Raw genomic sequence first — 25315 nt, 5'->3', positions numbered from 1 at the left:
GAATAGGAGGACGGTATTGGCAAAATCGTACATCTGACAAGGGGTTAATATCCAAACTATATAAAGAACTCATACAACTTAACAACCAAAAAACAAACACCTGGATAAAAAATGGGTGAAGGACCTGAACAAACACTTGTCCAAAGAAGAAATACAGACGGCAAGAGAGGTGAGTAGGAGATGCTCATCTCCTCTCAGGGAAATGCAAATCAAAAGGCATCCCGAGTTACTGCCTCACGCCTACCAGAATGGCTGGTGTCAAAAAAGACAACAAGCAGTAAGTGCTGGCCTGGCGTGTGGACCAGGGAGCGCTCTACACTGCTGGGAGGCGAGCCAGCGGGGTCACAGTGGAGCACAGTGCGGAGCTGCTCGGATCAGGGACAGGCGCCTGTGACCCACTGCTGGGTCTCTTTCTGGACAATACGAAACACTAATTACAAAGACAACCTAAGTGCCCACTGACAGATGAGAGTGGACAGAGGAGATGCAGGGCGTGTGGCGCACCCAGACAATGGATTTACTCTTCAGACTGAAAAATACCCTGCCGTTTGTGACAATGGCCATGCACCCTGAGGGTCTCGATGAAGCTAAGTGAAATAAGCCAAGAGGAAAGCAATTACCACATGATTTCACTCATGTGGAATACAACAAAACAAAGCAACAAAGAAAACAAAAAAACTGTTAGATACAGAGAACAGACCGGTGATTAAGGGGAAGGTCAGGGTGGGTGAAACTGAGGAAAGCCGTTAATTCAGTGGTAATGCAGTGGTAGGCGGGACCTAGACTTCTGGAGGTGATGATCTATGGAGTAAATGTGTTGAAATGTAATGCTGGACTCCTAAAACCTGCATAATGTACCCTCAGTGGCTTCAGTCAAAATTTATCTAAAAAAAGGAAAAAAATAATGTGGCCCTGGGGTGGTGATGGAGCTCTGATAAACCTGGGGTGGTGATGGGAGTCTGATACACCTCATCTGGATGCTTGAGGCCCAGCTTGAATTCCCTTTCAAAGGCAAAGAACTGTAAGTTCCCAGGTCCCAGTACCTGGGAATGATGCTAATACCTTAAATTTTTTATCACATCCCTTGTTAAGCTGATCAAAGTAGGGGGGATTGTTAAAATAACTACAGGCCCAAAATGAAGTCACTGGTGCCAAACCCACTTCAGCAAACCAAGATTTAATATCTAAAGTGCAGCTTCAACGGTTGAGGCGGCCTGGTCAGCAAAGAGCAGGCCGCGGGCACCTGGAGACCCCCTTCCAGGCTCCTGGCGCCTGGTCTGGCCTGAAACAACACTGAGCAAGCACCCTGCCGGGGCTCTTGATTACAGCCCCTTCCTTTGATCAGGTCCTCAGGGCATGTTTTAGGTAGAAGCACCGCCCAGTGAGGCCCATCAGACGCCCACACTCACTTGGTTGAATTCTGCCTTAACAGAACTCAGCGCTCACATGGCTGCGAACTGGTGGGGGCCAGAACCCTCAGTCGAGGGGTGAGACCTCCCTCCTGAGAGGCTGGCGAAGGCCTGTTGAAGACCCTAGAGCACGATCCAGACGGCACCGTTACTAGGGTCCCTGGCGGCGCCCGCGGAGTGGGCGGCACAGTCCACCCCGCCCCGCCCCGCCCCGCGGCTCCCATTCATCTCTTTGTCGCCCTCTCTGGGATTCTGGTGCTGAGGTTGATAAAGAGCGTCCAGAAAACCCATCATTTTGATGAAAGCCCGGACCCTCCGGCCAGACGGCTCTCGAGCCCCGTCCCGCCCACCCGCGGGGCCGGCGGAGCCCACGGACGAGGAGAGCCGCCTCCGCCTGGCAGGCGCTGCTCTCCGGGCGCAGGGAAGTCAGGCTGCGAAGGCTGCGGATTGCGGGTGTGCGGCCAGGCTTCCTGCGGCCCGCCCCGGCCCAACGCCTCCTGGGCTCTGAGCGAAGTGAGCGACCTTTGCATCACCCCCCCCCACACTTTTCTGTGCCTCTCGTCCAGAACTTGACAGATTAAGCAATTATTAAACAATTATACACACTCAGCTACCAAAAGGCAAAACCGTCAGCATCACACTTCGCTGAAGGCTCAGGCTGCGCAGCAGCTCCAGCTCCTCCCCCGCCCGCCGTCTGTGCGGCTGTGGCCGCGAGGGCAGCTCTGCCTCCCGTCCCTCCCTCCGCGCCCCCGGACCGGGAGGTTCTTCGCCGCTACTACAGCCAACACCACACCCCGACACCGGAGAACCGCGGCCGAAACCCAAACAGCGTGGGACCTGGGGGGAGGCGGCCCGGCTGGGCTGGGCTGGGGGCTTGTCCCCACCGCTGCTTTGTCCTTCAGGTGACAGTGGAAAGAGTTTTCCATGGAAACAAAGGAACGAAGGCTTTAAAATCAGAAACGCAGTTTAAATGCGACTGCCGCGTGTGATGTTTAGCAAAATATTTAATGGCTCTGGGCCTCGGTTTTCACTTGCAAAGGCGATAACGGCACCCGGCCCCAGAATTGGTATAGAAGTAAATGTCATTATCCTTAATTTCCCCTCCCAGCCTTCTACAGAGCCATAACCCAGCCAGCACAAAGCACAAACTCATTAAAATTTTACTTGCTAGTAAGAGCAGCACAGCCGAAGATTCGCTCATTTAAGGAATATTGCTTATTATTACGGCCAGAAAATGACATGTATATAGGTATTCAAAGGATTTCCATTTCACAGATCAGGAACCTGAAGGCTTCAGCTACAACACACTGGCTTCCCCAACTCTTACATGGGAATTGGGTAAAAAAGCTGAAAAATGATCCTCACTCTCTGGCTCAATGATAGAACTAGCACTTTTCCTGTGAAGCCTTGGGGAAGGGGGGGAGGTGCAGAGAGAGCCCTGAGCTATCCCCAGAGCAGGAGGGAGGGGTGCTCAGGGTCAGAGGTGGCCTGGGGAGGGCAAGCTGGCTTCCGTGCCCCCAAGTTGCTCCCAGGGCTTGGGCCAGGCCAGCGGCGGGCTGAGTGCTCTGGGAGAAGGTTTTGGGGATGTTGGTGCCTCAGGCCACAGCTGGGCTCATTTTCCATAATCTTGAAGCGGAAGAGATAAATACAGTGACTTATTTTTAAAGCTACAGCTCTTGCTTTGTGCCCAAAATAACTCTGCCATTTCTAGGTTAAGAGTATAACGACATCACGTGCTGTGAGCCCAGATTCAAAACTTGGAATGGCTGGCTTCAAATCTCCCTAGGTCTCCATAGTCAGCTAAAAAAAATACCACATATTTTGCTTGCGTCACCCCCTAGCCCGGCAAGCTCTATGGCCTCCTCTCCCTTCCTTTCCTGGTTGCTAAGTCCCCAGGAACTCGGGAGGGCAATTTCCCCTCACGTCCTCCTGGCTGGCCTCAGACACTGCTTCATCCTGGGGGTAGCAGTGGGCGTCAGATGAAGGTTGGGGGGGGGGGCGGGGGGCCCTCCACCACTTACTGTTGCATAACTTTGAGCAAGTACTGGGCGCCTCAGCCCCCATTCCCTCACATGTAACACAGGGGTAACAACACCCGACTCGGGATTGTGCGCAGTCAGTGCGGTGAAGCACCTGACAGTGTCTGGCGCAGAAGCTGAACTGAAGGGTAAGGCCATCTTCCTCTGAGGAACCCCAGGCGCCCGCACCACCTATTCCTGCGGCCGGCCTTCCACGGGCAGCCTCCCAGGGACCATTAAAGACCGGTAGCTCAGAAGCTCTCCAGCTTGGATGTGGTTGCTAAGAGGACGCTGTCTCTGGAGCCCCTGGAGCAGTGCGGGAGCCGCTTAGACCAGGTGGAAGGCACACTGGACTGGGGGTGGGGGTCACGGCACAGCTCCACCATTCTGCTCTCCACTGTCCCCCTACACTGGACTAGGTGGGGGGGGGTTCACCATTGTGCTCTCCACTGCCCCTTCAAGTTTCTTCATCTGTGAAGTGGATAGGGTAGCTCCCCTGCAAAGACATTGTTTTTCACCCCACTACATTTCTTTGTTTTTCACAGTTAATTACCCATTGTGCTAGGAATTTTCAGGTAGGCACCCAGCCCTTAAAGAGTTAGTAGAAGAAGAAAAAAAACAAACCCACAGGTAAATGAATACCTAGGATATTGCTTTAAGGAATAAGCAAGGTAGGGAAACCATCTAATAAACTTCTAGAGACAGAGCGGCAGTGCTCGAGGACCACCTCAGACCCCAGCAAACCTGTTCGGTTCCCCGGCCCGATCAACTCAGTAGACGTGGGGCCCACCTAACCCGGGCGGTCTTGGTTTCCTGAACAGCAAAACGAGCGCCACCCCGGGGACAGCCACACGGACGCGAGGGCTCACGCATGCGAAGTGCTCAGAGCAACACCTGGTGCAAGTGCATGCGACACGGTTCAAGTGCTCAGCACAGGTTAGCTGCCATGATGACTATTCACAATGAAATTCTTTCTGCCCCAATATCCTCAGCCCTGAAGGCCAAGTCCCGTGATGGTGGTGTCACTGGGTTCTAAGTGACCAGGCATGAGCGGGAGGGGCCACAGGACAGTACACGTGCGTCCACCCCGGGTAACAGGACGCCAGGGTGCTGCTGTCACCCCCTGCCCGGCAGCCCGGCGCTGGAAGGCAGGAGTGCGGAAGATGCGTGTGAGAACGTGCACGGCGTTATGGAAAAAAGCACAGATGCCAGCATGAGAATGGACAGGGTACAACCCAGGCACATTCTTGTCAAGGAAGAACGAGGTAGGTCTGTAGGTCCTGAGCAGGGAGTAGAGCAGGGCGGTCCCCAGGGAAAGCGGAGGGCCCAGGTTCCCTGCCCTAACCAAGGACGGGTGGAGCTGAGCAGGGAGGAGGGGAAGCTGGAGAGGACACTGGAAAGGAAGAAAGAAGGACGGAGAGCAAGGAGAGCTGGAAGAGGCACATGGAGCGGAGAGACGTGAGGAAGCTGCACTAGCTTCTTGGTCTGGGGCCTGTACCACGGACTTTGGGGACAAGGAAGGAGACACTTGAAAGAGACAGATGTGGGTGAGAGACCCATGGGGAGGTTAACAATGGCAGCTTTCATCTTGATTTTGATTTTGCTCTTTTCCTTCCAGACTCGCCTGGCCCTTTCTGCTTCTTTCCTACGGGTCGCCGCCAGAAGGTGCCTTAGACTTGTGGCAGGCTTTTGGGCCTCAGCTGACCTGCTTTGGGCCAACCCTGTTTGGCTGGACATTTACCCACAAGGGTAAATGGGTGCTTGATTTGGAAACCATTTTATCTATTCTTTCCTTCTTTCCTTCTCTCTTTTTTATCGGGGTACAGGCAGATGTGCAGGAAGGTGAGAGGATTCACCAGAGACAGAGTGGGGAGCAAAACAGGCAGATGAACTGAAATACACTGCTGAGGGGAGCAGCGGGCGAGACAGGAGAGGTCTGCCGTGCCATGTGGGTATCTCCGTAGCCACCAGGATCAAACCCGAGCTGCGGAGGCTGTGGACAGCTTCACAACACTGCGCTCAACCCGCTGCGCCACCAGGGAGGCCCCCTTCTCTTCTCTTTATTGTACACTAATTGTACACTAATTGTAGGGACTGGGCTAGTATTCTTTAGAAGTGTAAAGTGTCCTATTCATTAAAGGTCTTACACATTAGAGTATGTTTTGTCTTAATATGGAATATGGCAGATGGCAGAACCTATTTAGAGCAGACAGGTTTGGGGGTTCTGGGGTGCCTCCATCCTGCCCTGTAACTGAAACTGTTAAGTATGAAACAAAAAAGATATGCTAATATGAGTAACATCCCGTTTTGCTCTTTGAAAGCCTAAGTATTTTCTTAAGAATTCAGTTATCAATTATGTGATTAAAAATTAATCTGTTTAATATTTGCAGAGTGAACCCTAGTGTAAACCATGGATTCAGGGCGACAGTCACGTGCAGCGTAGGATCCACATGGTCCCACGCTGATGGGGGCTGTCAAGAGCGGGGGAGGCCGTGTGGACTTGAGGGGGAAGGAAGTGTGGAAGCACTCTGTGCCTGCCCCTCGGCTTTGCTGTGCACTTCAGACTATTCTAAAAAATTAATTTTTTTTTTTTAGATTGATTTATTTTTATACAAGAACTGGGGTACAGGCTAGAGACGCAGTAGAGTGAGGGGATTCACCAGAGACAGAGCGGGGAACAACAGGCAGACAGACGAAAGTACACTGCTGAGGGGAGCAGCGGGCAAGACAGGAGAGGTCTGTCCCGCCATGTGGGTTGCTCCCTGGCTGGCCAGGAATCGAACCCACGCTGCAGAGGCTGCGGACAGCTTCATAGCACTGCGCTCAACCTGCTGCACAACCGGGGAGACCCAAAAAAATTAATTTTCTTAATTAAAAAAAAAGGGGGGTGGCGAGAGTACACACAAAACTGTTAAAACAAAACTGTTACCTCCCTGAAGGGGGGGGTCAGGTTGAGAGGGCCTTCAATATTTTCATGAAATGATGGTTAATATTTACATCAGTGATGGAATAGCGTATTATTTTATAATACAGTTCTAAAGGCCCCCATGGTGGTGCAAGGGGTTAAGCACCACACTATGAAGCAGTCTGCAGCCTCTGCAGCATGAGTTCGATCCCTGGCCGGCCAGTGAGAAACCCATGGTGCGGCAGACCCCTCCTGACTCGCCCGCTGCTCCCCTCAGCAGTGTCTTTCAGTCGATCTGCCTGTTCTGTTCCCCACTCTGTCTCTGGTGAATCCTCTCACCCCCGTGTCTCTGGCCTGTACCCCAGCTCTTGTATGCATAAATAAATAAATCTTTAAAAAAAAGTTTTGTTTTGTTTTTTTAAATACAGTTCTAAAAACTTTACACTTCTAAAAAATCTGGGGATACACTCTAAACTACTGGTAGGGGTTATTTCTGGGGAATGTGACTGGAGGTAAGGAGTGAGGCACTACTCATTTGAGTTTGATACTGATTTAATTTTCTGAGTTTTGGGGACATCTTTTTATAATTAAATTGGGGGGGGAGTGGAGATTAAAAAGAATACTAGCCCAGTCCCTACTTGCTTTATCAGCTGCAAGTGTAAAAACCAGTTGAGATAGAAAGAAACCATCGAAACAAAAAGGCAACCTACTGAATGGGAAAAGATATTTGCACGTCACACGTCGGACAAGGGCTTAATATCCAAAATAAAGAACTCACAGAACTTGACAACAAAAAAACTCATTCAAAAATAGGCCCGTGATTTGAATCGACATGACACCAAAGAAGACATACGGAAGGCCAAAATGCACGCGGAAGATGCTCATCATCACTCATCAGAGAAAAGTAGATCAAGACCATGACAAGTCATCTAGCAACACATCTGCGAGGATGGCTCATATCAGAAGGACAAGAAACTAGCACCGGCAAGGATGTGGAACATCGTGAACCCCTGCCCTGTTAGGGAGAATTTAAACTGGTACAGCTGCTCTTAAAAATAGCATGGCGATTCCGCAAAAAATTAAGAATAGAAATACCATACTATCCAGCTATCCCACTTCTGGGTATTTATCTGAAAAACATGGAAACACTGCTTGGAAAAGACACACTCCTCCCCAAATTCATCGCAGCATTGTTTACAATAGCTGAGATACTGGAACAACCTAAATACCCATTGAGAGAGGAGTGCCTAAGGATGTGGGGCATATACACAAGGGAATACTACCCAGCCATAAAAAAGAAAAGATGAAATCTTGCCATTTGCAACAACTCTTAGACACAGAGAACAGACTGGTGGTTACCAGAGGAGGTGGGCAGGGAGTAAAATGGGGGAAGGAGTCCAGACTTTTCGTGGTGCATAATGCTACGCATGTAAACTTACATGTTATAAACCAGGGCCTCCCTGGTGGTACAAAGGATTAAGCACAGCACTGTGAAGCTATCCTCAGCCTCTGCAGCACGAGTTCGATCCCCGGCTGGACAGGGAGCTACCCACATGGCGCAGCAGACCTCTCCTGCCTCACCCTCTGCTCCCCTCAGCAGTGTATTTCAGCCAATCTGCCTGTTCTGTTCTTCACTGTGTCCCTGGTGAATCCTCTCACCCCCTGCACCTCTGGCCTGTTCCAGGTACCCTGGAAGCTGGACCAGGTCTATAATTTGCAGGGCCCAGAGCAGAATGAGAATACAAGTCCCTTGTGAGGAGTCAGGAACTTCAAGGTGGCGACAGTATGACATGAAACTGAATGGGGCTTCCTAAGTGCAGGGCCCATGAAGCCAACTTGCCTGCATCCCAGAGCTCCCTGCAGACTCCTCACAACTTGACAAGGGTGCTTCCCCCCACCCCCAACTGTGTGAGGTGGAATCATTTCACCCAACAATCACACTGCTTCTGGCTTGCTTGGGTTTCGAAACTCCTCCCCTCCCTTCCCCCTTCACTTCGTTACAATCTGTGTTCTCAAAATTTGGCAGCGATCCCAGGTTCCCATCACTGTCACTTCTCAGCCTTGAGCGACCATTTCTAGACAAGCAGTGCTGTCCCTGCACCCAGGGTGTAAAATGGAGGTGCGATCAGAGAAGGGGCGTGGAAGGATGAGGAGCATCAGGGTAGCCCTCTTCACCTCCATGACCTCCCCGTTCTGTGCACCTCAACGCTTTCCATGTAATCCAGCAGGAACACTGTGAATTTTCTGTGCTGAGTGCCAGGTATTGTGCTGAATGCCAGGAGGAGTCCATGGAATCAGTGACACCTTTCTTGAGCCACGCCCTGCGCATGTACTATCTCATTCAGCGCTCAGTTTCTGATCCTTGATTTTAGTAAAGAAAGACACTAAGCAGATAGTTCATGAGCTCCTCTTGACCCCACGGTTGATTTCTCAAGACTCCGTAAGCCAAGGGGCACCAGAGTCTCCATTCTTAGGAACAGGCCGACCCCCTGGTGGCTCTCCACTGCCAACATGTGAAACTACAAGTTTGTTTTTTTTTTTTTTAATAGAGGCATGTTATTTTTTATTATTTGTTTGTTTGTTTATACAAGCACTGGGTACAGTCAGAAGCGCGGGAGGGTGAGAGAATTCACCAGAGCCAGAGCGGGGAGCAGAGCAGGCAGAAGGACCGAAGTACACTGCTGAGGGGAGCAGCGGGCGGCAGGAGAGGTCTGCGCGCCATGTGGGACCCTCCTCTGGTGGCCGGGGAGCAGCCGGGGATCGAACCGGCGCGGCAGAGGCCGCGGGCAGCTTCGCAACCAAGCCCTCAACCGCTGCGCCACCGGGGAAGCCCGAAACTACAAGTTCTTTAGCAGGATTTGGAAAGGCCTTATGAAACCTGGCCCCAGTCTGCCTTTCTGATCAAATTTCCTGGTAGTCCTGATCCCCACATGACCCTGGTCCATCACACACACTCTCTGTTCCCCCAGGGCCTGCTCTTCTCTTACTTTGTGCATGTACTGTTCCCTGTGAGAAGGGAGGTCCTTTCAGGAGAGGTGAGTCCACTTGTAGCAGCGTGATAGCCATAGGAAGGGGACGTTCCAGGTTCCCCGCTGCACCCAAGGAGGGGTGGGGCTGAGCAATGAGAAGTTAAGAGAGACTGGGAGAAGGACTCGGAGGAGGCACGTGCGGCAGAGAGACATGTAAAGAAGCCGCCGCACTTGCTTCTCGGCCTTGGACTTGCACCAGGGACTTGGGGGACATGGCAGGAGACACTTGAAAGAGACAGAGACGTGGGTGAGAAATCCGGGGGAAGCTGACAATGGCAGCCTTTATCCTGACTTGGGTTTTGATTTTGCTCTTTTCCTTCTAGACTTGTCTGGCTCCTTCTGCCCCTTCCCTATGGGTCCCCACAGAAGGTCCTTGGACTTGTCACAGACTTTTGGGCCTCAGTGGCCTTGCTTTGAGCCAAAACTGTTTGGCTGGGCGTTGCCCCACCAGGGAATGGGTAACTTGGGGTAATAGTTTCATGGGGAAACTATTTTAACTATATCCCTTTTCTTCTCGCTATTGCACACCTAATTGTATTAAAGTTATTTTCTATTGAAGGTCTTATGCACAAAGAGTATGTTTTTCCTTATGGGGTAGATGGTAGAACCCATTTAGAGTGTGCAGGTTAGGGGATCCCAGGGTGCCCCTCATTCTGCCCACCAGTACCCCCCACCATATCATGAGGACAGGACTGTTTATATATGCTTCATCTAGAATAGAGACTGGCCTTACGTAGGTCATCATTAATGTTTAATGACTATACAGAAGGTTCCAACCAAATTCTATCCTGAAGCCAAGCCAAGGAAAAACACCCCTGGACAGAGTACTTTTTGTGCATGGGGTGGGGGTGAAAGGAGGGAACATGAATGAATGAATGAATGAAGGTGAAAGAGCGTGCCTAGTGCTGGGTAATGATGGAACTGCAGGGCCCAGCCTGCAAGTGGTTTTTCTAGTGCCCTTCAAGTTGCACCATTTAGAAAGCTAATATCCTGGAGGCGAGGTGGTAACCCAGAGCGAGAAAAGACCAAAGAAGCCAATTTATACCTCTAAATCCCTAGATTTGGAAAGAGCTACTGAAGCGCTCATCCTCCCTAAAGAAATCTCCCCAAGGCAAATATTTAGAGTCCATTTCTATTTGGTCCAATAAAGAAACGTGCGTGACATTGATCACTGAGCACACACACCGCGGGCTGCCGACAGGGACCTCCGCGAGGGACACGTGGTGGCACAAGGGCTGCAAGGGGGTGCTGGTCTCCAGGAGGGGCCTGTGCGGATCCCATGCCTGATCAATGTCAGAGGCTTGCGGGGGGGGGGGGGGGGCCAGTTATTTTCTGACCCGCCCTGCTAGGGTGCCCGAGGCTTTGGAAATGTCCAGCTTGTTGGGTCTCGTGGAGGCAGCTGGCGTGAGAACATTTTCATGATACAAAATATTCCTGAAAACGAATCCTAAGTGCACAGGTGTCCACAAGCTCCTTGCCCCGGCCCCCACCCCACGAGCGCTGCGGAAAAGCAAGTGGGATTTAGGAATCCTTACCAATGTTCCCCCCAAGTTACACAGCCCCCAACACGCATGCGCACCCCAATTAGGCTCTGCACATTCTTCTTCAGGAAAGCCTGGTTTAAAAACATGCATCTGCTTTCCCTTCACCCTGACGCCGGGCTCCTGGCCCCACCCTGCGGGCGGCGGCTCTTCTCCTACAGTGCCCTGCAGCCTGGGGGTGACCCAGAGGGCTGTGCTCCCTGAGTTGCTCCCCTAATCTTGGAAACACACACTGAAGCCTGGGACAGAGCTATGTCCCTCCGCCCTTAGCAGGGGGTGCGCTGGCACTGTGGAGACATACCCCTCTCCGCTCACAGAGGAGCCCCCGGCACACCAGGCTCCACCCGCTGGGGGACCACGCTGGGAAGGGAGCTCTCGCCTCTAGTGCCAGCAACTTCCTTCTCCTGAGAAGGAAAAGGTGTGCATCTGCTCGGGGGAGGACCATAAGCCAGGTCTTCGGGACACTGCCTCTGGACTGGGCCAGTGGGCAGCAGCGGCCCCCCTCTCCACCCGCGGCTCCCGAGTCCTCCTCTGCTCTAGCTCGGCCTCTGCTCCCCAAACCAGGAGCTGTCCCCCTTCACCAAGGCCGAGGTCTGCATTCTTGGTTCCCTTCCCTTGCATTTGGGAGGCTGGAGGCCCTGTCATATTCTCCAGACCAACTCTTTTGAGTTCCTGGACCCAATTTTCAATGGGGGGCAGGTGGGGAATCAAGCAGTTCTTGGGCCACCAGGTGGGCGTTCTAAAATTCCGCTATAATCGACACTGTCTGCCCGGAGAGCCGCCGCCTAGGGTTCGCAGGTTAAGGGTTCAGTTGCACAGGCTGCCGACCCCCTTCAGATGCAGGCCCAGTCTGTTACCTGAGCTTCTGACCAAGGGGTACAGGATGGAGGTTTCATTGACCTCCTCCCACCCCCCCACCCCCACTTCAGACTTCAGACACCAACCACAAGTCCAAGTTGTTATCTGTGCTTCTGACCAGCCTGCTGTAAATCAGAGGTCCCTGTGATCACCTCTTCCGGTTCAACTAATTTGCTAGAGTAGCTCACAGAACTCAGAGACGCATTTGATTTCCTGGATCACCAGCTTATCCAGCCTACTTGTGAAGGATATAACCCAGAAACAAGCAGAGGAAAGAGATATATGAGGGCACGTGTTCACCAACCCAGAAGTTCTCCAAACCCTGTCCTTGTGGATTTGCAGGGCGGCTTCATTATGTAGGGATGACGGGTTAAATCAAGGCTGAGAGTTTCAACCCCCAATTCACAGGATTGGCTCACTGGCACCCAGCCCTGTACTTAGGAAATTTCCAAAAGTCATTTCATTAACATGACAAAAGATCCCTTTATAGCTCCTATCACGTAGGAAATTCCAAGAGTTTTAGGAACTGTAAGCCAGGAACCCTGGAGAAAGACCAAACAACTGTGAGAAATACATTTTGATCATGTGAATGGCCAGTCACAAATGGCACCATGTTTACCAATAATGAGCCTGAATCTGAACCCCATCCCTCAGGTGGCCTCTTGTGTCAACAGTTAGGATCTGGAGGGAAAGGGAGTAATGAATTAGGCCGCACCAAACTTCTGACAATTACGTATAGCCCACACTGACGACACCCCCTCATGGTCCTAACACGCTCCCTGATTTACCTTCGCCCTCTGCTGAAATGCACACACACGCACGCATGCACGCACCCCTCACGGAACGTGAAAGAGAAATAATATGGTAGAGGAATAGGCTAAGAGACCTGCGCCCTATTTCCTGGCATCTGTGATCATGACACAAGAGATTTCACAGCCATGACTAATCCCAGGACATGCAGGTGGGCCCGATGTAATCGCAGGGGTCCTTTTAAGGGAGAAAGGGAGGCAGGAGAGCCACAGGCTCCTGCAGAGGTTCTGCTGCAGGCTTTGAAGATGCCAGAAGGAGCCAGGAGCCCAGAAAGGCAGCTCAATAAAGCAAGGAAACAGATTCCCAAAGGCCTCCAGAGGAAGGCAGCTCTGCAGCCACCTTGATTTTGGCCCATTGAGGTCCATTCTGGACTTGATTCCCACGAATATAAGATAATAAATACGCACTGGCCTGCGCCCTCTGGACAGTAGTTACTGTGACAGCCACCCCAGACTTCACACCCCAGGAAATGCACGCAGACTTCACACCTGGAAGTAGGGGTGCTGTCACAGATAACTGAACAGGGAGAAGGGGCTTTGGAATTGGGCGATGGGCAGGGCCTGGAAGATTTCTGTGAGAAAGTGAATGAGAGAAAGTGCCTCGGTCACCTCTACCTGTTTTAGAAATGTAGACTACCTATTGCTAGAAATACAGACAGTAGTGGCTCTGATGAAGAGGCCTCAGAAAACAGCGAGGGACACAGGGTGGAAAACGTGCGTGGTCAGGGATCACCTAAATGTCCTGAGCAGGCAGATGGTAGCAATGTGGGTGCTGATGGGGCAGCCAGTGAAGACTTGGGGGGAAATGAGGAAGGTGTTAACGAAAACTAAAGAAAAACGAATCCCTGTTACATAGTGACAAGATCACACCGTGATTTTAGCTCAGCAAAATCCACGTTGGGACTTCTGGCCTCCAAAGAGTAAGAGTAAATTTGGGTTGTTTCTAGGCTGCACAGGTGTGGTCACTCATGACAGCAGTTACCATGGAGATGAACATGGGCCCCTCCAGTCAGCCTGAAGCTCAGTGACCAGGCCGCTCCTCGCCGCCACCTACCCATTAGGCAGGCCCCAGGGCTCCGCCGAGTGGGTTCTGAAACTGCCTTTGCCATTGTCACTCATTAATGAATTACACGAACATTATTAAGCACCACTGCGCACTAGACGCTATACTTGATGCTGAGAATATCAAAGAGCAAAATACCTTAGATATGTCTGCATGTGAGGAAGCCCCTTCATCCCTCCGAGCCTCAATTTCCTTATCTAAATGCGGGAAGAGGAACTTCCTTCCCTCTCGTTTAAGTACATGACACATGTGAAATACTCGCCTCAGCACAGCCCTCAGGTCACAGCTATTATTAAGTCTTCCTTTCTCTTGTTCAAAAAGACTATTTCTACAAACTCGGGGGACAACAGCACTGGATTTAAAAACTTTGCAACTTCAACCCAAAGGCCCCATGGCATATACGCTTCCCCACGGCTCCCCATCGAACACACAGCCAGGCCCAGGGCTGGGGGGCTGTTGCTGCTCTGCTCCCCCCTAAACTCCCGACTTGCAGCTGGGGGCACCTCCAGCATCAGTTGCTCACACTGGCTGAGGTTCTGGCTTTGCTTAGCTTTCGTGACCCCACGGTGATATGGGGACAGATGTGACCCATGTATGTGTCTTGGGTAAGCAGCATCTATGACGTAGGGTCAAAAAAGATGAGAAAGAAGACTGGGGTGTCACCTTACTCCTCATGATGCTCATGAGCAGCAGCTCAGGACACAGGCGTGGCCCGTGGATCAGCCCACGCCGGCAGACTTTCAGGCCATCAGCAACATTGGTTCAGACTTTTATAAAGGCATTATCTAATTTTTAAGTTTCTCTGGTGGTTTTTACATTAAACAGCAGTTATAACCTGGAGGCCCTCTTTGGGACTCAGCAGCTACTGTCTCCATGCTAACCCTTGACAGACTGAGTCCTACAAAGCTCTCAACTTCCTGTTTTACTACCAGCACAAACACCCCTGTGTCCCTTACTTCCTTTGGTGTTGTCACCCTGAGGACCACCTTCACCCAGCCCACTCCTTCAGGGACAGGCTGCTCCAGGAGGGGCTGCTGGGCCGAGCAGAACAGCATCCATCTTACTCCCTCTCCCTTTTCTAATAGTTGGTAAAGAGCGCCAAGCACTGAAGCAAATGGAGGCTGCTCTCCAGGCCACACGCTGGTCTCCAGGCCTCCTGGCACTCAGCTCCCTCATGACCCTTCTGGAGAGGCCCCCAGAACTTGACCTGACCTTGTTTCTCCAGCTTAGGCAAAGACCTTCTCGACAGCAAGGTGAATAACCACTGCAAAACCAAGTTTTTCTGGGGCCTCCCTGGTGGCACAAGGGGTTAGGATGCAACCTGTGAAGCAATCTGCAGCCACTGCAGCACAAGTTTGATCCCCGGGCAGGGAGCTACCCACATGGCACAGCAGACCTCTCCTCACTCACCCGCTTCTCCCCTAAGCACTGTATTTCAGTAGATCTGCCTGTTCTGTTCCCTACTCTGTCTCTGGTGAATCCATTCACCCTCCACACCTCTGGCCTGAACCCCAGTTCTTGTATGTATAAATAAATCTTAAAAAAATTAAAAAATAGACGGTGCAGAGTGTTCTTCCAAGGAGACCAAGGGGCAACTGACGGCTGGAGCCACCAAGGCTTCATGGCTTCTCCTCAGTGGAATCCTTTTCCTCCCTCCAGGCCAGTCCAGAATGTACCCCATAATCTACATAGAGAACCCCAACATACATGATGAGTTCCACATGCCCAGAAAGTGGCAGCACATCTGACAAGGATGCTTATCCCCAGCTAGAGACTGCTAAGCCCACCTGGGCTGAGATGGAAGGGGAGCATGCAGGTGGCTGGCCCCTCAAAGACACCCCCGATTTGATTGTTCAGCCTAGTAAGGATATCACACCCCTCCAGGGCTGCCATTGCCATGGCAACAGAGGCCGTGCAGGGTGAGCAGGTGAGCGAGCAGCAGGCTTTCTACATTCTCCAACAAGGCCTGTGGCCACACTCACTCATAAAGAGGAAAAATTCACATGGGCAGTTCTCCTAAGTGGACCCCAAACACTCAAGGCCTGGAGATCAGGCCCTCCCCAGGGAGTTGATTTTGTCAGAGGTAAGAAATCCCAACTCAAATCTGACCACGAATCCCCCTATAAAACCAGGGCACAGAAACTGCATCTGTTTTCCAGAGTGAGTGGGCGTGGTGACCCAGGGCAAAAGCAACCCCCTAAGGACACAAAAAGACAGCACTTTAAAAAAAATCTTCTCTATAATAAAGCCTCCCCACAGAGACTACACAGAACATCTCAGGCCTACATTCTGAAGGTGAGGGATAAATTCATACCTTGAAAAATCATACTAGTTCCTCCTCACTAAACACTATTCTCAAGCTCTGCAAGGTGTAGATTGTCTCAATTAATTCTTGCTACAGCCCTGGAGGCAGAAGCTACTGTTATCTCCAGTTTACAGAGAAAGAAACAGGTAGTGTGAAAAGGTAAGCAACATCCCCTGGATGTGGAACTGTAGTGTGGCAGAGCCCAAATTCATGGGAGGGGTGCTCTGCCCCACACCTGAGGTCACAGCCATCAGCGCTGCTGAGCAGCAAGGCTGGGGAAGCAACTGCCTTCCCAGTATGGTTTTTGAGCCATCAACAACAGCAGATCTCAGGAATATTTACTCTCCACTCTAGACCAGTTGTTGAACTTTGGGTACAACAGGGACACATGGAGGAGCTTTTTAAAACACAGATCACTGGGCCCCACCTAAGAATTTCTGATTCGACAGGTACAGTTGGTGCTGCTGCTCCAGGAAACTGCACTTTGAGAACCACTGTCTGGCCTCCACAGGAAGCCTCTTGCCCCAAGTCTCACAGCCTTGGTTGCCTCACCTACCTAAATGATCCTTCACCCTTTAGTCCTGGATCCCCTGGGGTCCTGCTTGACAAGTTACAACCTTACCTTTCACAAGGCTGTGCATTTCGGAATCGCCAGAATTCTTTTGTAAACAGTGAGTATCTCTCACTCCAAAAATAACTGGTGTCACCTTAGCTAAGTCCCGACATCCCATGAATAGTCCAAAGAGGAACCTGGAAAAACCAGTAGGAGACAACACAGTAGCCTGGCACCCTGGAGCCAAGCCAACTCCTTGGAAGGCAGGGCAGTCTCTAGAACCTCTTGGGGTTCCCTCTAGGAACTGGCCCCAGGAGGGCACTTGTTAAATCCTCTCCAGAGCATTCACATAGAGAACGTCAGTGTCACCCACATGAAGGACTGGCCCTTCATGCCCTCCGCCCCCTGCCCCCCAATCAGCAGCTGTGGCTGTGCCACACTCCCTGGTCAGCTCATTTTCCTTTGCTGCTCAGTCTCACCGGAAGCTGCTAAGGCCCCTGTACTTTGGGTTTGCTCTCACAGGGCAGGGGGAAGCTGGACAAAGAGCCCAGCCATCAGGATGAACCGACTCAGTGACTGACTTATTTGTGGTGGTGCAGGAAGCATCCCCTGTAATATGTCATCACTCCCTTCAAAGCATGGCTTCTTATCCTAAGCTTTCGTGAAAATGACTGAACAGTATAGTGTGAAAGCCAAAGAATTCATCCATGGAGGAAAAACAGCTGCAAGGAACACATGTGAAGGAGGCTCCATAGGTCCCTACCTGCCACCTGCGGCCGGCAGCGTTGGTCTGAGAAGGAGCTGGTTGTGGGGAGGGACTCGGGTGTCAAGAGACACAGGAGGAGTGGGCACAGGAGGAGCCTTCTGGAAGCAACTGCACCTCCATCAGGGAGCACTCAGGACGAGAGCATCAGTAAGGCAGACTCTACTTGGGACTGGGTTGCTTGGGATACATTTTCCTTTTCTTCAGGGAGAACTAATAAACCCTCCTGTTCTAACCCTCCAGTGGGCAGCTGAGCTGACTGGACTGTGAAGATGCCAGGCTGATCTGCAAAACCTCCAAAACCCTAAACCTGGGCCTAGAAACGGGAGCCACTGAATTCTGAGCTCCATATTATCAGCAAAGATGTATTACAGATTACACCAAAGTGTCCCACAAACAAGTAAGACTAGATATTATTAATCCTGTATGTCAAGCCAGCATTCAGCTCTTCTTTCTTAGTTCTCATGGCAACTTAACAAGATAGGCCTTATTATCACTGTACCAATTTACAGTTAGCTGTTAAGAAAACATGAATTTATGGGCCTCCCTGGTGGTGCAAAGGGTTAAGCACCACACTATGAAGCAGTCCGCAGCCTCTGCAGCACAGAGTTCGATCCCTGGCCGGCCAGGGGGCAACCCAGATGGCGAAGCAACCCTCAGCAGTGCATTTCAGTCAGTCTGCCTGTTCTGCTCCCCACTCTGTCTCTGGTGAATCCTGTCACCCCCTGCATCTCTGGCCTGTACCCCAGCTCTTGTATGCATAAATAATAAATCTTTAAAAAAAAAAAAAAAAGGAAAACATGAATTTAGAGGCATCCCCGATGGAATAAGGGGTTAAGTTTCAGCACTATGAAACTATCCACAGCCACTTCAGCACGAGTTCCATCCCTGGCTAGGAATCTACCCACATGGCACAGCAGACCTCTCCTGTCTCGCCTGCTGCTCCCCTCAGCAGTGTGTTTCAGTAGATCCACCTGTTCTGCTCCTCACTCTGTCTCTGGTGAATCCTCTTTCACACACACACCCCCTATCCCAGCCAACACCCCAGCTCTTGTGTGCATAAATAAATAAATTTTTAAAAAAGAAAGAAAACATGAATTTCAACAATTCGCTTGCGCTCACCGGGCAAGTTTGGGATTAGTAACCCACTGAGATCTGACTCCATCCAATCATCATCTTAATCTTTACACCATATTCCCTCCACAAAATGCAGAACACATTTTGAGTCCTAAACCCTAAGATTGCCAAAAGGACAGAGCAGGGGGCAGAGAGGAATTTCTTTAACTTCCTATCACCGGGGTGGAATTATGCTGAAAAGTATGGCACGGTCACCCCAGGGAACACCTGGCTCAGGCCAAAAGGACTATGAGCCCCAAGTCAGCAGCCAGACACAGTCCTGCACCCGAAGGACCACCCAAGAGAGGAGGGCCCGTGGGGGAGGGGATGACAGGGGCTCCCTCCCCAAGTGCCTCCTACCAGTCATCTGAATCTGATGGAGAGACCTGGGCAGGGGGCAGATGACATCACCACAGCCAGTTCTGTCTCACATTTGCCTAAGAACATGCGCCAACCAGCATCAAGGAAAGAAAGAATTATTCGAAGTTAGTTCTTGTTTCACCAGACTGGGCTACAGGGCCTCTACGAGAACAAGAAAATCCCTGAAAGGAAGTCAGGCTCCAGGGCAAGACTTCACGTAGCTGCTTTGAGTGAGTGGTCCTCACCTTTCTAGACGCCCCCCACTACCCCGCAGTCCTTCGCAGTCCAGACCCATCTCCTCCTCCATCACTTCTTCACTCCATCGTTGGCACTGGGGTTGTGGATTTGTCAATGAACTATTTTATGTTCCTCCCCTTGCCATCTGGCAATATTAGCTCTCTAATGAATTGCTTTAATGTGTGCTTTTTCCCCCCAACAACTGTGACTTTTACTTGAATTAAGCAACATTCATAAATAGCAAATGCTGGCTGATTAGAATCAATGAAAGCCCTTAGAGTTGCCAGGAAAACTGGGCCCTTAGCTGCACATGTTGCTAGGACAGCCGAAGCATTTGAAAGGCACCTCATTATTTTTGGAAGGAACTTTTTACACACACACTTATGTCATCTGTTATCTATGTATGTGTGGATCTGAATTTGAATGGATTCTTGCAAACTGGCCATGCTATACACTTAAGTGCTAGATGTGCTTGGACTTGGAGCTAGACACACATGGGTTTGAATTTTTACCCCTGCCATTTATTAGCTCCATGACTTTGGGGATGTTTCTTAACCTCTCTGTCTGCAGTTTCTCATATGTAAAAATAGATAAATCTCTTGCAATAGTCATGAGGAATAAATGAGGTAACACATGTAATGTACTTGGCACAGTGTCTGGGTATATTACGGCTCAGTAATTATTAACTATCATCACATGATTTAGTGGGCTGTGGCAGGCACCAGCTATAGTCTCTGTGACCCATCTCCTGCTGTTTCTGAAAAATGCCACAGGGATGAGCCTCCAAAGCCATATCTTCATCACATGACCCTGGGGGCCATGTGATTTCATCATATGAAACTGGGTGCCTCCCTGGTGGCCTACAGGTTAAGTGTCACCGCTACTACCACGACAGTCTGAGTTCAATCCCCAGCGAGGGAGCTGACCCACATGGTGCAGCAGACCTCTCCTGTCTTGCCTGCTGCTCCCCTCAGCAGTGTATTTCAGTCATTTTGCCTATTCTGTTCCCCACTCTGTCTCTGGTGAATCCTCTCATCCCCTGTACCTCTGGCCTACACCCCAGTTCTTCTATGCAAAAACAAATTAAAAAAAAAAGAGGAAATTAAAATGAAAACAATTATCCTATGTGTATGCAGCCACTGAGGTTTTGATCCAGCCTGTTAGAGTGTCTTTTTCCCAAAGCTTAGATTAGGAATTGGACCCCACCGGTCCCAAGCCAGGAACCATGAGGCAGACGGTTCGGCTAACAGCGAGCCTGCACAGCAGTGAAAGAAATGGCTCGGACTCTGACTTGAAGTAAAAAAGGGTGATTCCGATAACTGGCCACTTCCCTGAGAAACCTCTTCGCTTTTTCCTACCAATCTACCTATTACCTGTCTCCCTTACGCTTAGGACGTGAATGGCTCTCGCCATCGTCTTCAACCCAAAGGCCTTTGCTAACAGTGTCATCTCAGCCCACGAGGCCACAGACTAAGCATTTGAAAGGTACCTTGCTACTTGTGACGACAACTTTGCACACACCCATCCATTATCTTTTCAACCCTTGAAGGATGTTAAGTAGGAAATCATGTAAGGACGTCAGTGGCGGTCAGAAGAGAAATGAAAAAAAAAAAAAGTGTCTTGTTAATATTACTGGTCTTAGAAAAACAGGCCATCTGATTGCTTTGCAGAACCCGAGCAGGAAGGTAGAAACACTGCTCCTTACCTGGTGTCGCACTGGATACCGTTGGCCACTGCTGATCAGGCCCTCCAGGGCCAGCCCGCAGAATGCCAGCCTCCTCCAGGTGCACGGAGCTGAGAAACACAGGACCCAGGATGCAGTGAGACAGAAATGCCTTCCAGGTTTCCTCCCACCCTCACGCAGTGCTCACGGCTCCGGAGGAAGGGCCGCGGCTCACCCTCCATAGCGCTGGCGCTGCAGACATTTCTGCTGAGCAGTGACCTGGCGTGAACCGCCAAAGCACTGCTGACTTGCTGCCCGCTGCGCCACTCAGACAATAAACATGTTTTATCTCTCTGGCAATTTTGGTTTTCATTAATGTCATCTGGTGCTCACTAAATCTAACGGGAAGCCCATCAGAGGGCTGATGCCATTTTAACATCTTACTGCTGAAGCAGAGGAGCAGAGCTTGTGCTCAAAGGCCCAAGCCTCTCCTGCTGGCTCTCTCATTTCTGGCTTCTGTATAGCAAAGAGGGAAACACACTGGAATTATTTGTGCTAACTGTAGTATTATTCCAGCTTGAATACCCAATTAATTCCTAACTGTATTTTCTGTTTCTCTCTCTATCTTTTACTCATAGGTGGTGCACCAGGCTTTTTCTGGGACGAGGGAGACCTTCTACCCACCCACCCACCAAGCCCATCTCAGAAACGATTAGATCAGCATGACCAGGTAGCCCCTTCTTAGTAAGCAGAGACAGAAAACATGCAATGTTCAGAGTGCAGGCATCACGTTCATTTCTACACAGCTAGTGCACATACATACTAGAGCCTCAAGTATTTGGTGGATGGATGGAGGGAGGAGTAAATGGGACCCTCAGAGTAAATAAGCATGAGAGCCTTCGCCAAAATGAGGACCCTTTTAAACTAGACATCGGTTCATCTTGCAAATTAACCTACTGAGATAACACACTGCCATCTTGAACTACTGTGGGAAGGCCGTCTCTCACTCTTGACCTTCAAACAACGTCTCTAGAGGAAAATCACACACTATGCTCTGCCCTGTTGCTGTTCTCCCCTCCACCTTAGAATATTCTTTTTTTCCCCCAAATATTAATATCTTCGAGGTGTTCCTGGATCCTACCAGCAAGTGATATGGTTCAGTCTGGATCACTGTGAAAGTGACACTACCTTGGAACCAGTTCAGCTCAAAGCAGAATTTTCTAAGGAAGAGTTCCGTGATGTCCCAGACTGGAAAGGCCGGGAAACCAGGCATGTGTGAGAGAAGGATGTGTGTTTCCTACATGTCCAATGCTTGCATGTCTATGTACTCATTAGATTTTTTTTTAATGGGTAAAAGGGGTGATTTTTTTAGTGTTTTACTTCACTGTAGTTTTTTCAGATGTTTTGACACTTTTCCAGTAAAGCACTAATTCAACTGGGAAGGAAACCTGGTTTGTAAACCAGGTTTATTCCTACCGAGTGGCTCTATGAGCCAGCTCAGATAAGGGTGAAAGCCTACGCTGGTCTCTAACACATATGTAGAATTCCTTCCCACAAAGAGTATTCTGGCCTCCACACGAGTGTTTCAGCCTAAAATTATGATTCAGGTTCCAATATGTCAGCAAGCCAACTACTAATCTTCATTCTTTAAACTATTGCTTCTCTTTCAGAAAGCACACCCGATATAATTTCTGCTCAATTTATAATGTAATGCTTGAGAATATTAATTTATTTTCATCGAATGCATTTTTAATGGGTTAGAACTAATTTTTCATTAACTCAACATGTACTTTGAAAGTATGCTCATTAGAAAGTAATCTGGGTTTAGTGAAGAGCTACTTAACAGTTGCCCAGGTATTTTGTGGGGGTTAAGTTTGGATTTTATTTCTTCTTTAAGATTAAGTCCTTTTGGTGATAATGATCATTAGTTTTCTGGTCCTCCTTATTTCATGTCCAAAGACACTCACAAATAATGAATCTTTTATTTGACCCTATGACATGGATGCTAGATCAGCTCTGGGGCTAATGATAGTTAATCAATTACTGTCAAAGAGACAAAGCAGGGGAAGCAAATTATATTTAATCTGAGTCTTAGAGAAATGCTATTATTTTAGGTTAATTTAAAGTAAGCTAGATTTGGTCTCAAGATATTCAATAAGGGGCCCTAACACAGGGTCATCCTCTGAAGAGCCCAGGCCCTTGATGGCAATAAGATAGCAACAAGATGGAAAAGATCAAGTGATTCTAATGGGGGTAAACATGAACAAGAATAATCACCAATTACTGTGGCTGACGGGCTATAACAGGCAACATGGGACAGGAAGCCAAGGTAGACAGCGTGAGTACAACCACCACTCAACGCAGTCAAGTCCAAAAGCATCAATATTTTTCTTTTAATCTTGGGGGTTACAGTTTTGCTCTTCCATGTGTGCACATGATCCACCCCCCACAAACCATCTGTGCCAATACTCCATCTGGCTCGCCCCCTAATTCTCTTCCTCCTTCTCCCCCCTTTCCTCTGGTAACCATGAAATTCTTTCACTAAATCCAAGATTTATTCATGCTGTATTTTGCTTGTATAAAAAGCATCAGGATTAATTACAGTTTTTAAGAGGACAGAAAATTCAGGTGGAAAGGGGATAAAGGATGCTGGAATTACTTCCTTATAGACATTTGGATAAGAGAGTACAGAGCAGCCTGTCCTAGTGATTTTAGGGGGACTCTAATTTGCAAGTGCTTGATAAGCATTTGGCACTGACCAGTCCCAGTGTTTCAAGGAACAGACACAGACAAAAATAAATGTCCTCCCCTGGCAAAGGAGCTGAAGCTCAGTCTTGACAGTTTGCTCTATTTGAGCCACACAAAGTTCAAGTTGCTTCAGCCTCAAAGAAGAGGGGTACATACCTGTGCATTCCAGCTCTCAGGGAGGCAGAGTAACGCCAGTCAGGGTTGGGCTGTCGAGGCTGCAAAATCACAAAAAAGCCTTTGTTACTATGGCAAAGCAGAGGGCTCCTGGGGAGGATGTTAACTGATTAGTTAATTCTTAAATATTTCCATGCAACTGAAAGAAGTATGGTAGGAGCTGTTTCACGTGGGACCCTGAGATGATGGCATTTACACCCATCCCTCGTTTTACTGCGCTTCACTTTAGTGTACACGTTTTTGCAAACTGCAGGTTCATGGTCCCCTAGCACAGAGCAAGTCTACCAGCGCCACTGTTCCAGCAGCACGTGCTCAACTTCCTGTTTCTGGGTCACATTTAATTGAGGCCTGGATGGTGTATTCAGACACGATGCTGTTGCTCACTTAGCAGACTACAGCACAATGCACACACAACTTGGATGTGCACTAGGAAACCAAAAAATTCACATGACTCTCTACTGTAATATTCACTTCACTTGGGTGATGTGGAACCAAAGCCGCAGTAAGTGCCTGTGTAGCCGCTTTAGTGAGAAGTCAAGGGGCCCATCAGGGTCTTTGCACAGAACGAACAGCCGGGAAAGCCGGTTTAACCATGCTGAGGCCCAGCCCGGGCCCCCGCAGGCTGTGTTAAGTCTAGCAGCTCTATAGAGGGGACAGGCAGGCAGGTTGGAGACAGAAAAGCTTTTGTTGGGTTTGCCCTCAAGCGCCCCATTGGGGGAACATGCCTGTGTGGAGTCGGAGCCCGCTCCGCTTGGGTGCGCGGCCAGCGCGGGCTGCACTGCGGACACTGCGGTCTGCGGCCGCGCTGGTTCCGGAGCCGCAGCAAGCCTGGCTCGACCCGCGCGGCTGCACCGGTCACCGCCTCCTCCGCAGGGCAGAGAGGGAAACAAACAAGGCGGGGCTTGATCTTGCCTTGCTGCATAATCCTTTTCACTGACCTGTACTCGCTCCCTGCCCCCTCCTCATGCTCAGCCTCCTCACTCAATTCCTGGTCACTCACGGGCCAGCAGGACCTGCCTCGGGCTGTCCCCAAATGCCACTCCAAAGTAGAGGACAGAGGGAAATATGGGCACCTAAGACGGCTTGGGGAGTTACTTGCTGAAGGGAGGCTACTCGGAAATCAGTGGGGATGAACTCGGTCACCATCACTGTCTTAAATCAGTCAGCAAAAAATTGAGATATGAAAACCTAGGGAGATGGAGGCTGTATTTTATATTTTCCTGCAGATTATAATGATGAGATCTAGTGGCTACAAAGCCACAGCGAAACTAATTAACTGTTTCAGAGAAATGTCCGTTTTCCCCTGTCATCCTCACAGTTCATTCAAGGATGCACAGCATTTCATAAACCAGCTTCCTCTCAACAGGGAAGAAGCAACTAGCAGCTCAACTTCCAGCCTATGGGATGGCAACACAGAATTCAAGGATTTACCAATGTCAAGGTTCAGAAAACACCCCAGGGCGCTCACCGCCCTCCGTGCCCTGCACTCTGCTGGCATGAACATGCCGGTTCCCTCATTCTTGGTTTTCCACCTCACAAAATGCTATGGAAGCCTCCTATAAAGCAGCATCAATGAACCAAAGGGCTCCCATTTTCTGCCAGGGGAACAAAAGAGAAAACTGTTGCAAATTGTAAACCTGAAAATGATTTTTTGTTCATCAATGATGTCACCCTTACCATCCCTGACCATCAGCGGCACTAGTGTCAACTGTGAGAACGTTCCTTCGAGAAAGACTGAGACATCTGTGGGGTAAGTGCTGCCAG

At 50.0% G+C, this 25315-nt stretch overlaps 1 protein-coding gene across 15 annotated transcripts in view; it reads right to left on the bottom strand.

Annotated features, from left to right (window-relative positions):
* LOC311182688 (protocadherin alpha-C2) overlaps nt 1-25315 on the bottom strand; it is a gene marked incomplete at its 5' end in the record, with an annotated part of 214278 nt that overhangs the window by 23990 nt on the left and 164973 nt on the right. For 14 of the 15 annotated variants that reach the window (XM_084251690.1, XM_084251687.1, XM_084251688.1 and 11 more), the window contains 2 exons: nt 20672-20760; nt 23534-23592. In XM_084251690.1, coding sequence (XP_084107816.1) covers nt 20672-20760; nt 23534-23592 — 148 coding nt within the window. Of the gene's footprint in view, nt 1-20671; nt 20761-23533; nt 23642-25315 lie in introns of all 15 variants that reach the window. The other variant, XM_084251677.1, reaches the window with a different exon arrangement.

Source organism: Talpa europaea, assembly GCF_964194135.1.
Source record: "Talpa europaea genome assembly, chromosome: 13".
Taxonomy (NCBI): domain Eukaryota; kingdom Metazoa; phylum Chordata; class Mammalia; order Eulipotyphla; family Talpidae; genus Talpa; species Talpa europaea.
The sequence above is the reverse complement of the archived record's forward strand: the minus strand, read 5'-3'. Positions and strand labels throughout refer to the sequence as shown.